General features: G+C 46.3%; 1 protein-coding gene across 1 annotated transcript in view; it reads left to right on the top strand.

Annotated features, from left to right (window-relative positions):
* Nucleotides 1-16,726, top strand: part of XRCC1 (X-ray repair cross complementing 1) — a 17,981-nt gene extending 1,255 nt beyond the window's left edge. Inside the window, exons 3-17 of the mRNA XM_083515509.1 lie at nt 1,734-1,841; nt 2,495-2,653; nt 3,670-3,750; nt 3,849-3,960; nt 5,075-5,196; nt 6,648-6,771; nt 7,559-7,784; nt 8,731-8,847; nt 9,088-9,187; nt 9,927-10,119; nt 10,952-11,006; nt 11,350-11,495; nt 12,443-12,533; nt 13,433-13,508; nt 14,099-16,726. Of these exons, the coding sequence (XP_083371635.1) occupies nt 1,734-1,841; nt 2,495-2,653; nt 3,670-3,750; nt 3,849-3,960; nt 5,075-5,196; nt 6,648-6,771; nt 7,559-7,784; nt 8,731-8,847; nt 9,088-9,187; nt 9,927-10,119; nt 10,952-11,006; nt 11,350-11,495; nt 12,443-12,533; nt 13,433-13,508; nt 14,099-14,212 (1,824 nt within the window). The 3' untranslated portion in view covers nt 14,213-16,726. The remainder of the gene's footprint in view (nt 1-1,733; nt 1,842-2,494; nt 2,654-3,669; nt 3,751-3,848; nt 3,961-5,074; nt 5,197-6,647; nt 6,772-7,558; nt 7,785-8,730; nt 8,848-9,087; nt 9,188-9,926; nt 10,120-10,951; nt 11,007-11,349; nt 11,496-12,442; nt 12,534-13,432; nt 13,509-14,098) is intronic.

The raw sequence follows: 16,726 nt of genomic DNA, 5'->3' as shown, positions 1-16,726 counted from the left end.
TATTGTGTCTCCAAGTGATTGCAGGCAAAGTATCTACATGGTGCCTAGAGAATAACTTGCACCTAAATATTAGCAAGACAAAGGAGATGGTGTTGGACTTTCGGATGAAGAGAGGGGAACTAGCTCCGTTGTATATCAGGGGGCATTGTGTGGAGAGAGTCTCTTCCTTTAAATTCCTGGGAGTTTACCTTAGTGAAGAGAAGACCTCACTCGGAAAAACAATATAACTCAGGTGGTTAGGAAGGCCCACTTCCTCAGGGTCTTGTGAAAGAACAATGTTAAACAACAATTGATGACCTCCTTCTACCGGTCCACAATAGAAAGTGTCCTCTCATATTGTATCACAGTGTGGTACGTTGGCTTGACAGCCACGGACAAAAAGTATTTACAGACGGTGGTAAACACAGCACATGATATCATGGGCCTGTCCCCTGAGCCCACTAGATGACATTGCAAGGGATCGTTGCCTTAGGAGAGCAAGAAAAATTCTCAGGGAAGATTCACACCCTGGTCAGCACCTCTTTAATCTTCTACCCTCGGGCAGGAGATATAGAAGTATAATCAGTCGTACCAGCAAGCTAAAAAGTTTCTATCCATGGGCTGTTGAACGGAAAATAATATAGTGCAACTGACTTTCGGGGTTGGTGTGTTGTGCGACAAGCACAGAGAGTGCAATGAGATTGAGAGTTTGTGCGTGGGGGAGGCTCGGTTAATTTCATTGTACACAGGTTGTACATTGACAATAAAGGTATTATTATTATTAGTGGCTGTGGAGGGGGAAACGTACTGTGGGAACTGGCAATATTTGTAGCATTGGCAAATAACAAACCTCACGCGTGTGTTTAGTTGCAACTTGACTTAGGTTTGCTATTAGCATTTGGCTTACTGTGGTTGCATTGCTTCAAAAATGGTACTATGTTGGCTTGGGTGTGCTCAGTGGGTTGCCAGGTCCTCATGTCCACACTTCCCATTGAGCTGCTTTTGCCACCCATCTGTCCCTTTGGTGGGGGGGGGGGTAGAAGCCCTGTTTTGGGAAGTCATGCAAGCATGACCTCTTGAGAGGTCAACTCCAAAACCAGACAACAGATTAGCATCTCATCTTTATGTCATAGCTTGGTGGATCACTTGCAGTTGGAAGTCTGAATGCAGCCCAGCAGCTGTGCATTGTGACCACCAGTGGTTGACACCCTCACTGCCATATTTCCCACAACAAAAATAGGAAGTGTGACAGGCCTTCAGCGAGAAAGCCATAGCCCTTTGGTAGGGCACATTGTTTGCATGCTGAAGGTTCCAAGTTCAATCCCTATTCTCTGTGGTTAGAAGGATCTTGGGCACCAGGGCTGGGAAGGGAAGGATTCTGTGTGAGAGCTTGGAGAGTCACTGCCAGTTAGAGTAGACAGTTCTCTGGTATAAGACAGCCTCCCCCCCAACCCTGTGTCTTCCAGATGCTTTGGATTACAACTCCCATCAGCCCTAGCTAGCACAGCTCTGCTGGCTGAAATTAATGGGAGTTGCAATCCCAAAATATCCGAAGGGCACCGGGTTGGGGAAGGCTGATATAATATTTGATTTCGCATGAGGTGAGTGTATGTGCATGCATACATACATATCGGCAATCATGCATGAATGGGACACTGTGTTCAATTTGTCAGAAACTTTAGAAGCTTGGGCTGAAAGACAACATTTCTGTGTGTTCCCTAACCCTTGGCTGAGGCTGTCATGTCTCCCCACAGTTTGAGAAAGAGGAGCATATTCACAGCATCGACATTGGCAATGAAGGCTCCGCATTTGTTGAAGTATTGGCTGGCAGCTCTGCCTCCTCCAGTGAGCAGAACTATGAGGTGAGCAAATGCCTGTGTGAGAGAGACTGTGGAAGGGCCTCGTTCCGCATCCGACCTGAAAGCAAGCTGTTTTTTAACAAAAGGCTGGTGGTTTGGGGCTTTGCAGGATCAGAGTTGTGTCCTCCTTGCAATTTGTTTGGGCTGTCTCATTTACTGTAGAACATTCCTCCCCCACCACCACCACTGTTTTACTAGTCTGTGGGGTTGAAGCAGTCTACTAATGGGGGTCCATTTCACAGAGGCTGGAAGTGGTACTTAAACCTAGTTAAAGAAAGGCCAAACTTAGAGATAGTGGGAGTGGGGACCAGAGTCACACATGAGTGGCAGTCCAGCAGCATAGGCTAGCTGCCACTTGAATGCAGCCACATGCAAAACAATGTTAGACAAGTCAAAGAAAGTGCCATAGAGACATGGAGCGGCATGTGGGTAAAGAGGAGCGCCCTGTATATTGTGCATTTGGCAGTTTTCATCAGAAGCCATAAACATGACTCAATGTTCCTCTCTAGTTCCCCACCACCACCACCTCCTACCTCTGTGAACCCATATTTTAATCCCATTAGGCTGGCATCTGTCAAGCTAGAGGCTAAAATGCAATCCCTTTAAGCCTGCAGTGCACCCTGACCTCCACCCCAGTCCTTTCCCTCTCATCTCAGGTGCTGCTGGTCACATCCTCCTTCATGTCCCCCTCGGAGAGCAAGAGCGGCACCAACCTCAACAGGGTTCGTATGTTTGGACCAGATAAGCTTGTGAAGGCCACAGCTGAGAGAAAGTGGGACCGGGTGAAAATCATCTGTACCCAGCCCTATACCAAGGTTTGTGTGGAAGTACAAATGATACAGGATATAAGGGATGCTGGCCAGTGTCAGGCTTGAGTTCCTGCATTCGTTTCTCAGTTCGGTAAGAGACTTACTAGGCTTGCCTTCATTAGCCTGATACTCTCCAGCTACTTAGGATTACAACATGCCCTCATCAGTTCTAGCCAGCACAGCCATGTTGACCGGAGCTGACAGGACATAAAGTATGAAATGCCTGGAGAATACCAGGTTGGTGAAGGCTGTGCTAGGCAGTCATGGGTTAGTTACCATCTCTCTCCATTGCCCATTTGTGAAATGGGTTTCATTCTGGCTGGCATTACAGCAGTGGTTTGAAGCTGAGAAAAGGGTAAAGTACTTTGGATTCTGAAATAGAAATGGTTATCGTAATTGCCCAAAGAACATTTATTTTATGGAGCGCTGTACAAATGCCAAAAATCATAACAGCAACAGCAGCATGAAAAGGCTGATGGCTAGCATCTCTACCATTCTGGTGAACAGAGGATGCAAATTTTTAACTGCTTTAGGTAGTTAAACTATGGGTTCCCCGTCTAGAGATGAGGTGAAATCAGAGAACATTAATGTGGGATGGAAATAACTAAATTCTTGTATAGGGATATTATTTTGAGCAAATTCCTATTTATGTTTACTCTGAAATTCCAATGAGTTGTGCAACTTCCAAGTAAGTGCGTAACAGCATTAACTGAGCTAACCTCCAGCAAAAGAACATGTAAACTCCAGAGTTGTGCATATTCTTGGCATGAAAAATATAGTATCAACTGTTTATCAGGGTGATTGTTTACAAGGGGAGCAATTCCTGGTAGGTGGTGTCAGTCTGATGTATGCCTAACATACCAGTGAGCAGGTTCTGTTAGCTGAGATGCCTTTGGACTCTGAGGAGTGTGTGATGATGATAAGAGAGAGGTGCCGCCTGGGAGGAGGGGCCGACAAGTGCTTGGGACTGCCTGATTGATAAACCTGACTCCTTTACTTGAGTTTCTTGCTTTCCTTCTTAGTCCTTGACTTATGGCCTCTCCTTTGTGAGATTCCACTCTCCTCCAGAAAATGATGAGGTTCATTCCAAAACCACTTCGCCAGTAAGTGCTCCAATGACCTGAATGTTGTCCGCTCTTTTGCTGCCATTCCTTGGCTAATTTGAAACCCTCGCTCTCTCCTTCCTGCTCTGTGTATTCAGAAGCTCACCAAGCTGGGGCAGTTCAAGGTCAAGGAAGACGAGAACGACTCCCTGAAGCCCGGCGCACTTTTCTTCAGCCGTGCCAGCAAACCCCTCGTCTCTCCACCTAAAGGTAGCCACAGTACCTATAGCATAGGTGGGGAACGATTTCCAACTCAAGGGATGCGTTTCCCTTCTGGGCAGATGTTTGAGGCCCATATGCCATTATGGGGGCAGAGGTGCAAAAGAGGACGGGGCCCTTAATATAAGTCTTATCTTTGTACAGTAGGCTAGTTTCTGCACACACTCCTCTCTAGCCTCCATCTAGATAAGGAATACACATTATCAGAGGTCAATTGCTCAAAACTACTCAGGGTCAGTGAGGGGTGCGGTCTGGGGAAATGACTTGGTGGCCAGGGGAGGGTTCTGAGGCCAGAGAAGGCCACAGACCTGAGAGGCCCTACACTTGGTATATTGCTTCCAGCTGGCTAATAATGAGGGTTACTAGGTCGAGCCATGCGTCCATTGCATCCAGTTTTCTGTTTCCCTCAGTGGCCAACCAGCTGCCTTTGAGATGCTCGCAAGAAGGGCATGAAAGCTACAGCACTCTCTCACCATTGCTCCTTGGGATCTCGTACTGAATGGTATCTGAAAGCCCTAAACGGCCTCGGCCCAGTCTACCTCAAGGAGCGTCTCCACCCCCATTGTTCAGCCTGGACACTGAGGTCCAGCGCTGAGGGCCTTCTGGTGGTTCCCTCGGTGTGAGAAGTGAGGTAACAGGGAACCAGGCAGAGGGTCTTCTCGGTAGTGGCACCCACCCTGTGGAACACCCTCCCATCAGATGTCAAGGAAATAAACAACTATCTGACTTTTAGAAGATGGGTGGGGTATCATTATTGTTGTTGTTGTTGTTGTTGTTCTTGTTATACTGCCACTGAAAATGGAGGTTCCATTTACCATTGTTACTAATAGCCATTAGCAAGGAGAGTCTTAAGCGAGTTTGTGTCGGTGGGGCAGAGAGGTGGCTTTTCTGTTGGCTCTGGGTTGAACCAGAGACATTCACATGCAAAGCTCTGTGTTCTCCCACTGTAATGCTGTGACGACAAAAGGTTTTTCGTGCCATCCCTGAAAAAGCATTCCTTAACAAACAGAAAACCCAAATTGGCTCTTCTGCCCTGCACACTTCACAGCATCAGCACTGCATTTCATAACACATTGAGAATGATTATTCATTACTGTTGTTGCAGCCTCTCAGAACAACCAGCCCTCACCCAGTTACGCCGCTGCCTCGTTGCAAACCAGCGTGTCCAGTTCCCCCGATCCTTCGCCATCAGCCGCCGAAAAACCCACCACCAAAGCCTCTCCCAAGGTTAAAAGCTGATTTCTGGGTTGAATAGGTTGGGTGCCAAACTTTGTCCTTGCGTGTTAGCCTAAAGTAGGGCTGCCAGTTGTTCCTTTATTGTTTTAACTACCTATGCTCTGATTAATAGTTCTATAGTACTTTTGTGTGTTCACACTGCTTCACATTCATTATCTAGTTGTAATCTTTACAGCAACCCTTTAAAGCAGATGTGGGGAATATGTGACCCTCCAAATGTTTGTCAGACTACAGCTTCCCTCAGCTTCAGCCAACATGGTTGGATGGGAGTTGGAGTTCAGGAACATGAGGTGGGCAACTGGCTCCCCATCCTTGCTTTAAGGAAAACTGATATTATTATTATTATCCCCTACACGGCAGTTGAGACACTAAGACTTAAGGCTAAGAGCTGTGTACAGACCCTCCAAGAGGGTTTTTTAATTCTCCTCCACGATTCCAATTTTCCCCGTTTTTAAAAATGAAAATGTTTTAAAAACTTATTACTGTCTGCTCCCATAGATTGCTTATTGTGATGCCAAAAAGGCTTTTTGTTTTATTTTTGGGTACCCTCAAATTTATCCATCAAAAACCAATATTCTTTTTACTGGCATCTCCTGCATGTCCCCAGCTGTGATGCCAGAAGTTTTTTTATGACCCCATTTTAAGGCCGTCAATATGTGTGCTTGGATGGAGGATTAGCCAAGCTCACTTTTACACGTTGCCCTGTTGCCAGACGGTTTGCCATGGTCAGTGCAACCATCTGTCTGAAAATGCTTAGCTACTCCTGGCTGTACTTTTAAATAAATAAGGTATTCTTCATTGTATCAAATAGTAGATTTCAACAGAAGTCTCACAAAGTTCAACGGAAAAAGCAGAAGACCCAGTGGAACAGTAACAACCCTTCATGTGGATTATTGGACTCTATGAACAGACAGGTGGAATAGACACTTATAGACGTGTGGACCTTGTGCATGAACAGACTAGAGAATGAGCTGATCCACTGGGTCTTTTCCTTTTTTCGTTGAACTTTATGAGACTTCCGTTGAAATCTGCTATTTGATACAATGAAGTATACCTTATTTATTTAAAAGTACAGCCGATTACGTCTTGTATGTTTATTGGGTATGTTTCACATAACCATAGGTTTGTTGTTTTGCTAATGTAGTTTAAAAACAAACAAACCAGGAGCAAGTCAACCCCTGAAGTATACAAATCTTTACTATAGGTTTGTCCCATCCCGTGATCCACTGCATTTCCTCTCTATGTGGTTGTTAGACTACTCCTCTCATCATCCCTGGCCACTGGTCATTCTGCCTGAGGTTAATGGGAGTTGCGAGCCCAACAACATGTGGAAAGCCACAAGTTGCCTTCTTACACCATGAGTAAGTCCTTGTGGCCTCTGGGTGTCTTACCTTTTAGTAGGCCTGCATAGTTTTGCACTGCATGTTTCCTTCTGCTCACAGGAGCCCACGCCGGTCAAGAGGAAGTTTGAATTCAGCAAGGAAAATTCTGGTCTCTCATCTGCAGCCAATAAACCCCACCCCGATACTCCCCGCCCTGCACAGCCAGCTTCCAAGAAACTCAAAGGTGTGTATGCAAGGGCTGCATTTTGAAAATGGGCCTTGGGAGTCCTCTTGTACTCTGGGAGAAGTTGGAGGTTAAAGTTGGGGTTACTGTAAATTACTTGCATTGATAAGTAACTTTGCAGTGCAGATCTTAACACATTTACTCAGCAGTTAAATCCTTCCACATTGCTTCTTATTAAGTGTGCATTGGGTTGTATCCTGAGTCTTTAATATACCCATGCTTGTTCTTAGTGGTAGTATTCCAGCTATGGAATTCCCTCCCTACAGAAATCAGATAGTCTGCCTTTTTAGTTGCATTCTTGAGAAATGTTAAGGATTTTTCTATTTGTTCAGGCTTTTGGAAGATAGTTCTATCAAAGTTTTACATGGCTGGTCCCTGACAACCACACACCTTAAGGGCACATTGACCTCTGCAGATGATCTTGATACTACGGAAGAGACTGAAGTTCTTAACTGCTGGAAATCCCTTTTCGTTCCCTACCCCCTCCCAAATGCTTTTCTGACATCCAGCAATACCAGCTGTTGCCAGTATTCTTTCACAGCCATAAGGACTAGAAACTTAGTTCTTTAAAAAAAAAAGAATGTTGAGATAGCAGGATGTCATATGCTGCTCCTAGTTCAATATTCATGCAGAATCACCCACTTCCAGCAACTATTTGCACAGGGATTAGGACACAGCTTGTCCAGCATCACATTTTGATTGATTCGTACGGAAGAATAGCTACAGATCTGTGCATCCCCTCCTCCTCCTAAATGACTTTGATTTGCTCTTTTCCCCCCTTTACCAGCTTCTCCTTCAGCACTTCCTTCCCCAAAAACGCCACCTTCCAAAAAGCCTCCGCAAACTCAGTCTTCAGAGGGGACAGCAAACGTGTCTTTCCAGCGTCTCCTGCAGGGAACTGTGTTCGTGTTGAGCGGCTTCCAGAATCCATTCCGCTCTGAGCTGCGGGACAAAGCCCTAGAGATGGGTGCAAAGTACCGGCCAGACTGGACCCCTGACAGCACTCACCTCATGTAGGTGTCCTGCAAACCACTGGATCTCCCTGTGCCTTCTGAAACTTTGTTTCTCTCTACCCAACCCCTAGGTTTTTAAGACTGTACAGTCCCAAAGGCTTCAACCAGGCATTAGTTTGTATCTTGTCGACTTGCTGCTTTACCAGAAACATAAGAAGTCTTTGGTACGAGAAGTACATAAAAACGTGCAACTACTTCTTTCCCTGCACCTCATCTCCCCAAAAAAGATCAGGTTTTGCCAGGTCTTGGAAATGGGGTAGCAGGAGAGAGTTCCTCTGCTGCTGATGCTGCTGTTGCTGCTGCTTATAATTCTCACAGGCTGCCGCCTTTTTTAATATAGCCTACAAAAGGAAGCTTAGGGATCTTACCATAAAAATGCAATAGCAACAAGCTAAACAATTTGCAAATCAGCATTGCACATGTGATTTTTAACACAGGCCCATTAAAATAAGTAGCACAATAATATTAATCCCAGATTTTTTTAAATAAAAGTATTACTCTACCTTCTGTGCACATGGTAAAGATGCTAGACAGCAGCCTTCATCAACCTGGTAACCTATATGTTTTTTACTACAACTCCCATCAGCCTCCAGGCCTCACAGCCATGGCTGGGAGTGATGGGAGTTGTTGTCCAACACATCTCCAGGCATCAGGTTAATGCTGGCTGCTATAGGCAGTTGCAGGGTAGCTCCAGTAAACTGGGCTGCTAACCAACAAGAAACTACGTAGATGAACAGCCTGATCCTGTGCAGGTCTGCTCAAGGGTTGAAGTTGCAGCTGAGTGCATTAGAACTAATTCCAATTTCCACCACAACGATCTGCCTTTTGAAGTGACCAATTTATAATGGTTGTGCTTTCTGCCAGCTCTTCTGCTCTTAGCGCTGGTTAGTAGAGAGAAACATGTTGCTATGCCCTGAGTGCCCTGCTGTGCTCTCTCCCCTTCCAGCTGTGCCTTTGCCAACACGCCCAAGTACAGCCAAGTGAAAGGGCTCGGGGGCACGATTGTGCGCAAGGAGTGGATCCTGGACTGTTACCGCACAAAGCGGTGCCTTCCCTGCAAGCGGTGAGTTGGCGGGTGGGGGCTGAGCCTAAAGGGGCGCTCTGTCAAGGATCCTTGCAGTATTGCAGAGATGGGGAACCTCTGGTGGTAAAACTCGAGTCTCCTGTCATCCACTGGTAGCTGTGGCTGATGGGATTTGGAGTCGAACAAAATCGAGAGAGTCTCCCTCTCCCCACTGCATTGGGATGGGAGGTTTGGTTTCAGCTACATCTGGGTTTGCAACGGGTGTGTTCCTTTTGCCAGCTACCTGATGGTAAGCCCAGAATCTTCCAGCAGTGAGAAGGAGGAGGAGAGCGATGAAGACACCCCTGCCCGACACCACAAACCCCTTGCACATCCGCAGGTAATGGAGCACCTCAGTTCATATGGAGTAGGCACAGCTCTGGCAGACTTCTTTTGTCCTGAAAGGAGTTGCTAGCGCCCCACTGGCACTAATAGATCAGGGCTGTATGTCTGCACACACATTCTGATTGAAAATTAGGGTTCTTCCTATAAGGTTCTTCCAATGAAAGGGGGTAAAATCAAGCCCTGTGTTTACTTCTCATTGCGTAATTTACACAGAAAAAAACCTACTACATTGCCATCTGCCTAGGATATTACCTGCATGGTAGTAAACAGTATCCTGATATTTGAGCCACTTTACATTTACAATTTTCTATCTGCAGCAGACAAAAAATATATCCCCAGAAGTCTCCCGTTTTTTTGCCTTTAGCAGGGTTTTTTGTGTGTGTGTCCCTGCCAGTGTTAACATACTGGGGGGGGGGGGATGACACCTTATGTGGTTTTTGAAACAAAACTGAACTGTGGCACTGCTTTAGAGAATAAAACTTGCCCCCCCCCCAAGTGTGGTGCTGGTTACTTTGAGTTGAAGCAGGTCAGTTGTTTCTGTTGTTCAAAAAGGTTTTTAAATTAACTGAGAAGACAATGTTCCCTGGTTAACTGGGCAATGCATTTAAAATTCTCTGTGCTGTATACCTTTTTAATAAAGGATAAGATTGCAGGTGCCATTTTAGAGGCATCCTCTCCTTCATGAGATTGAAGGGGAGAACTGCTCTGACGTGAGCACTGCTTTTATTTGACAGAGAGCTGACGTGCCCAGCTCCAACCACAAGCCCAAGACCCTTGCCAGCCCCAAAGCTGTACCCAGGGCACCAAAGAGGGCATCTTCTGAAGAAGAGGAGGAGCCCACTACCTCTCGGAGCAGTGGCATCCATAACAACTCGCAGGCCCAGGCAGCTGACTCTGGAGCATCCAGCAGCGACGAGGATCCCAGAGGTAGGTCTGAGAAGCCCTGGTTCTACCTGCATGTTGGAGCAAGAGAGCTCACTTTCAGACTCCCCCTCCCGCTTCATCTTCCTGTAAGAACCACCTTGCAGGGTCAGACTAAAGGTCCTTCCCATTGAGCATCCTATCTCCACCAGCAGCCAGAGAGGTGCCTCTTGGAAAGCTCACAAATGGGGCACAACTGTGATGGCCACCCTCTCCCTCCCCCTGTATTTTTTGCACCCCTGGGTAATGAAATCCATGAAATGATTATGATTAAAGGTGCAATCTTGAACCTTCTGCTTATCAGTTCCACTACATGAAGCTCAAGTTAGTAGGCAGTTTTATAAACCATTTTTATCTGTGTACACCAGGCCCGATTCAAGGTGCTGACTTGAGCATATAAATCCCTAATTACTTTGGGCCCAGACAGCTGAAGGGCCGTCTCTTCCCATATCTGCCAAACTGAGCACAACACACTGCAAGGCAATGCAGGGACATTTAGTTGTTCCATCCAGGGATCAAACCGCAACCTAGGCATTAGCAGCACCAACTGAGCTGTCTAAGCTGTGGGTCTTCTCTCTGGACCCCAGCAGCCCTTTTGAGTGTTCCCTTCCTGAGCCACCAAGCCTCTTGATTCTTTGCTTCCCATTGCCACTTGCTCACCTGTCTTTCAGGTTTTTGTGCAATGCTGTTAAGAAACTCCATATCTCTGGCAGCTATGAAGGAGCTTGAAGGAGCAGGCAGTGGGCTGCATTAATCTGCCCATTCAAATGTAATGGCATAGTAATGGCCCTTTGTATTAATTTTCTCTCTCCTTTTCTACCCCCCCTCCCCACCTCAGGTGCTCGAGACAATGGAGATGAGGGCTCTGGTGACACCGACGATGAGCTGAGGAGGTTGGTCAAGTGAATGGTTCTTTTGTAAGCCGTGCACTCAGGGATGGAAGAAGGATTTTGTGTTTTCAAGGGGCTGGAATAGTGGCTGGGTACCTATGATGCCAGCGGGTAAGCAAATATAGAAGATGGTTAGAGATTGGTGGAACAGGACTTGAAGCTGTGGTGTAAAGGGGAGAGGCCCTACCCCATCAGTGGAAGTCCTTCGCGCAGATGTTCCCTGGTTTCTAAGCCTTCAGTTGTAATAGCCAATGTGCACTTTTGTCCTTGAGGACTAGAAGCGTGATGCTGGTTGTAGGGCGGGGATATCAGGTCCTTTGTGCCAACATATTCCCATTTCCTTTAGAGTGGAAGAGGAGCACCGCAAAAAGCAACAAGGGGGGCGGAGGGTGGTCCCGGAGCCAGATGACGATCCGTACGGCGGCTCCACAGATGAGAATACGGATGTTGAAGAAAAAGAGGAGCCAGATCAGCCCATCCCAGAGCTACCAGGTATGTCAGGACTGTGAGCTTAGATCTGATCAGTCAGCTAAAGCTTTTCTTGTTTTAACCCACAGGGATGAATTACTCAGTGGGGCTGAGAGTGAAAGACTTGATCATCTTGTGCAGCTATTTTGTTTCCTGTTTATGCAGTGCATAGTTAAAACTTTGGAACTCGCTGCCACAGGAGGCCACCAGCTTGGATGGCTTTAAAAAGAATTTGACCAATTTGTGGAGGAGAAGACTATCAGTGGCCACTAACCCCACTCAAAGGCAGAAATGCTTCTGAATACCAGTTGCTAGAAACTACAAGAGGGGAGAGTTTTCCCACGCTTTGGTCCTGTGCTTTGTGGGTTTCCCACAGGCATCTGGGCAGCACACTTTGAGAACAGGATGCTTGACTTACCCTGATCCAGCAGGGCTCTTCTTACACTTTTGAGTATTCCTATAAAAGGAAGTTAAGAAGAAAATATTAAAGATTACCTTTTCTTTTCACCAGAGTGGTAGCTTTTTAAAGCTGTGGATTAACACACACACATGCACACACCCCGCCGCCAGTATCTCTGAGATATATTGAGACTTATTAAGTGCAAATTATTTAATGATAAGTTTTTTAGTAGCAATTTACTGGTGGGCAGCCCCAGCTTTCTCCCTTCTCTGCTAAGGAGGCCTCATGACTTCTAAAGGCAAGGAGAGACTGGAAAAATGAAGTCAGGAGATGAGATGCAACCATGCTGTTTCTTCCCTTGCTGGTATAGATGTGACTAGGACCTGAGAGTTCCTGGTTTGCATCCAATGTTAGTATACTCAGAGTAGACCCATTGAAATCAATTAATTAGATGCAACCCTCTAGTCTTGAACTGCATCAATAGACATAATGCTTGGAAATTATGTGGTTCATTTATGGGGCGAGTTTGGGGTTTCAAGTCTTCATTCAGCTTCTTCTCTGTCTTTGCCAGATTTATTTGTGGGCAAACACTTCTTCCTTTATGGCGAATTCCCTTCTCAAGAGCGACGCCTCTTGAACCGGTACATTGTGGCTTTTAACGGGTGAGTTTTGCTGCGGTGGCATTGCAGTAGGTGCCTGCTGTGGCCCAAGTGGTGTGCTGAATGCATGCTGTCATCAGAAGTAGCCCCCAAAAGAGTGTGAGCTGAGTTTATCAGCCAAATTTTGAAACACAATTCCATATTTTTCTGTAAGGATGCTTCTCTAGGAAGAGAGAAACCAGAAACTACGTAGAGTTTTGACTGTCCACTCCTTCATGCCTAACATGCTTTGAATATATCATACTCATTTTGTCAGGGCTGGCTAAATTTTAAAAAGCACAATTCAAACAATATACTGTAACATTTAGCACAGTATACTTGCACACAAACTTATCAACCCATTTAAAAATACTGCTCAGAGTAGACCCATTGAAATTAAGTTAGTCATATCCATTAATTTCTGTGGGTCTGGATACAATCTACCTCTTTCCTTTTCCTTTTTTGGTGAGAGGACGCCCATGAGATGTCGGATTTAGAACAAACCTTGGCTACAGCTTGCGGCTAATTGAGGGAGAGTTTAGCCACAAGTCCTGGTTCAGAGGCCATGCTAAGCCAAACCTTGCCTAGTTTGGTGTGGCAGCAAAGGTGACCTGGGAGAAGGAGCCAAGTGGGTGCAAGGTCCTCCCTAGGAACCCATATGTTCAAGTTTGGCTTAGTACAACCTTTGCCAACCTGGCACCCCCCCCCCAGAGGTTTTGGACCACAACTCCCATCAGCCCCAGCCAATTCACTAAAACATCTGGAGGGTGAGCCAGGTTGGCTTAGTATGTCATGCGAACCAGCCATTTGTGCCAATTCTGCAATCTCAAGTGTACTTCAAGATCACTTCTTTCTGCTCTTAGGGGAGGAGGAAAAGGTGGCTGTAAATTATTGTGAGGGGAATGCTTCTCTTCTGCTTGCAGGCAAGTGGAGGACTATATGAATGAGCGAGTGAATTATGTGATCACAGCTCAAGAGTGGGACGACACGTTTGAGGAGGTGAGCTCATCCTGCCAGCTGTGTAGGTCTGCACTGGTCTAGCCCATCCTCCGTAAGCCATGACACACTTTTCAGATGGCCCCGTAGATAACGGATGGAGATAAACACAGGAGGCCAGTTCCAAAGGCAACTGTGGCAGAAACAGATGATCATAGTAGCACTTTTTAGCATTTTATGCTTTCAAAATGCTTCAAGAGCTTTTTAGCATCCTTACGATGACCCAGTAACATGTTTAATGTTACATTGCTGTAGAAGTGGGGGCTGAGGTTGAAGAATAATGCTTCTTGTTGATGTTTGTTGTTTTAATCTTACTTATACCCTGCCCATCTGTGACTAGCCCTAAGTAACCAGCAAGCTCTGTGCTTCAGTAGGGAATTAGTGTCAGACAAGAGTGGGGAAACCTGGTTCTAACCACATCACCCCGCTGTCTCTTGCTTTGTGACCAAGATAAAATGTGAACCGGGGCAACCTCATTGAAATGCTTGTGCTAGTCCACAACAGGTAGGCATTGCATCAGAATGGACTGGCTCCGCCTTTTGGGGTGGGGCCAGGGACTTCCAAGTGCCAGCGTTTTCTCCTTTCTGTTGCAGGCTCTGAACGAGAATGCCAACCTCTCCTTCGTGCGCCCCCGCTGGATCTACATCTGCAACCAGCGGCAGAAGCTGATCCCCCACCAGCCCTATGTTGTGGTACCACGAGTGTAGGCCAGCCTCCCTGCAGGCACGTCCCTGTGGGTCCTGTATACTCTCCCCTTGGGGCCACTTGACACCATGCTCTCTCTCACTCGTTTTCCGCTGGGACGTTCCTTCCTCTCAAGGGCCTTGTCCAGCAGCCCTGTTTCTACACTCACACACAGACGCAGCTGGGATTTTGAGGGTCTTTTTTCCTACTATTGCTTGCTCCAGCAGTAGCTACCCCAGCTCACATGGGACACGATTTCATTTTCAGAAATAACTCGAGCTGCTCTGGAGAAATCAGTGTAGAAAGCCTCCATGGTGCACAGTGGCAGTGGTGAGCTGCTCTGGGTTGGGTCTAGTGTCAACTCTCTCAAGGGCTTAATAAGTGGAGTGGGAACTTAGTTTGGACTAATAAGGGGCGGGGGTGCAACTGGGAAAGCAAGATGCATCCTCCAAACAATCCTTTTATTTTTTGGGACCCTCTCCTGACCCTGGTTCTCATTTCATTCTTTTTCTTTCTCTCTTTTTCCCTCCCCCCCCATCACTTCCTAGGAGGCTCTGTGTGTTCTTGCCAGTCAGTTAACTTTACTCTATCTCTCTATCTTTATATGTATATAGCTGAGGACACTGGCCATTTCAAGGTGGATATTCTGACACTAACGTTGTCCTTAGAACGGAGGCACCTGTCCCTCTATACAAGCTCTGCCTTGCTCCCAGTTTTACAGGAGTTGATGTTTGCCTCCTGCTCCTTGACCCCTTTTCATTTTGTGACTAAGGCCACCCCATCACAAGCTTCCATTTTTTGCAGACGAAATTTGTTCCTCCATCTGCAGATTCAGCAAACCTGAGCGTATGAACAATCAGTGGTATGCTGGCCTGACCATGGGGCAAATCCAAGCCTGTTTTTAGAATTCAGGAATTAACCACTCACAAGTGTGCATTACCATGTTGGTTGACATTCTGCTCACCTGCACCTCTGGAAAATCATGTTCAAATGAGGCCCGCTGGGTAATATCCAGTCCCTGAGTTCACATTCCTTTTTAAGCTCAGTGTACTTGCGCTGTCTTACTCAGCTCCGTTATAAGCATGTGGTATTTGGAGTAGACGCCCTACAGTGACCGAGCATAGAATCCTAAGTGGCATGCTTGGCCCAGGTACAGAGATGTTTTAATGCTAAGCGTTCTCACACACAACCGCTTTAAACAGTGTTCAGGGTTGCTATTGGGAGAAACTATGACTGTTAAAATCATACTAAGTTTTATATTGCAGCTCTTATGGCCCAAGCCTCAGATTTCTCCTATAGGAAGCAAAAAAAGCAGCTGGAGTTAATTGTCTTATGATTTGATTCATTTCAGCAGGGTGTTGTCAGTTCCACTCTTTACTTTTTACCCTGGGCAAAGAACTCTTTTCAGATTTCGCTGGAAGGGAAACAGCAGAAAAACCCACCCTTTAGTTCAGCTTCCTGGTGAGCTTTTTTTCGGGGGGGGGAGTGGTGTTCAGCCCCAGACCCCCCAAAATTACATGTTCCTTCCTTATTCTCCCTGGCTGTGAACTGGACTGAGAGGCCTTGAATAATCTACCTCGTTTTTACAGCCCATCTCTTCCCCCACATCATTGGTGCTGCCCTCAGCGCTGGGGATCAAGCCAGCAACTCTTCTCTGTCCTTATGTTCATGGATAAACTACAGTAAATAAGCTGATTGCTCACAGGAGCTTCCCAGCTTCAGGAAAGGGCTGCAAATGGCCCATTTCTATGGACTCTACTCTTTGGCCCCAGTGTATATAACATCTCCAATACAGAGGTTCTCCACTTGAACCCTTAGCTTTGATGCTTAAATGGGAAGTCAGCTACCACCTTCCATTTCCCTCTAGCTCCTACTATGTGGAAGCCCAGAGATCACAGGCGTGGGTAAGAAGTAAGCAGAAGCCTACCAATGAGGTGCTTCAATCGGCACGACCAACGGATAGCATTGATAGGAGCTGTAACAACAAAAGATGGCAGTACCATGTTGGCCTCCTGTTTACTCCAATGCCTCTTTGGCAGGGAGGATTAGCTTGTCCCCAGGTAGGGGGCATTACAGTGTTAGCCAGAAGTTGTTGAAAAGCATGGGATGCTCTGGAGTGTTTGCTCAGCTATGATTCCCAAGAAGCTGGTGATGGCTTTCAGGTGACAGTAAAGGGCAATGGTGTTTTTTTAATAAGCTATCTTGACTACTCACCAGAGGGGAACTAGCTTTGGGAGTGCAATGAGAATTCACACACACCCCTTCTAAAATCTGCCACGTTCAGGGTTGCTATGGGGGTGGGGGAGGCGTAGCATTTAAACTGTATCAAGTTTGCATCACAGCTCACATGTCCCAAGATTAAGGGCTTCTTGGTTTTAAAAAATGAATTATACCTATGGTTCATTACAGTTTGCATGAGGTTCCAAAAGTTGTGACGAATCTCCTCCAGGGATGTATTCATGTCTTCTTTCCCCCTCCAATCTGGTTTGTTGTGGGGTTTTTTTTTTTAATAAAAAATAAATGAAATGAAAATAAAA

This window comes from Podarcis liolepis (genome assembly GCF_965112155.1).
Source record: "Podarcis liolepis genome assembly, chromosome: 7".
NCBI lineage: Eukaryota > Metazoa > Chordata > Lepidosauria > Squamata > Lacertidae > Podarcis > Podarcis liolepis.
This window is presented reverse-complemented; position numbering and strand designations above follow the sequence as displayed.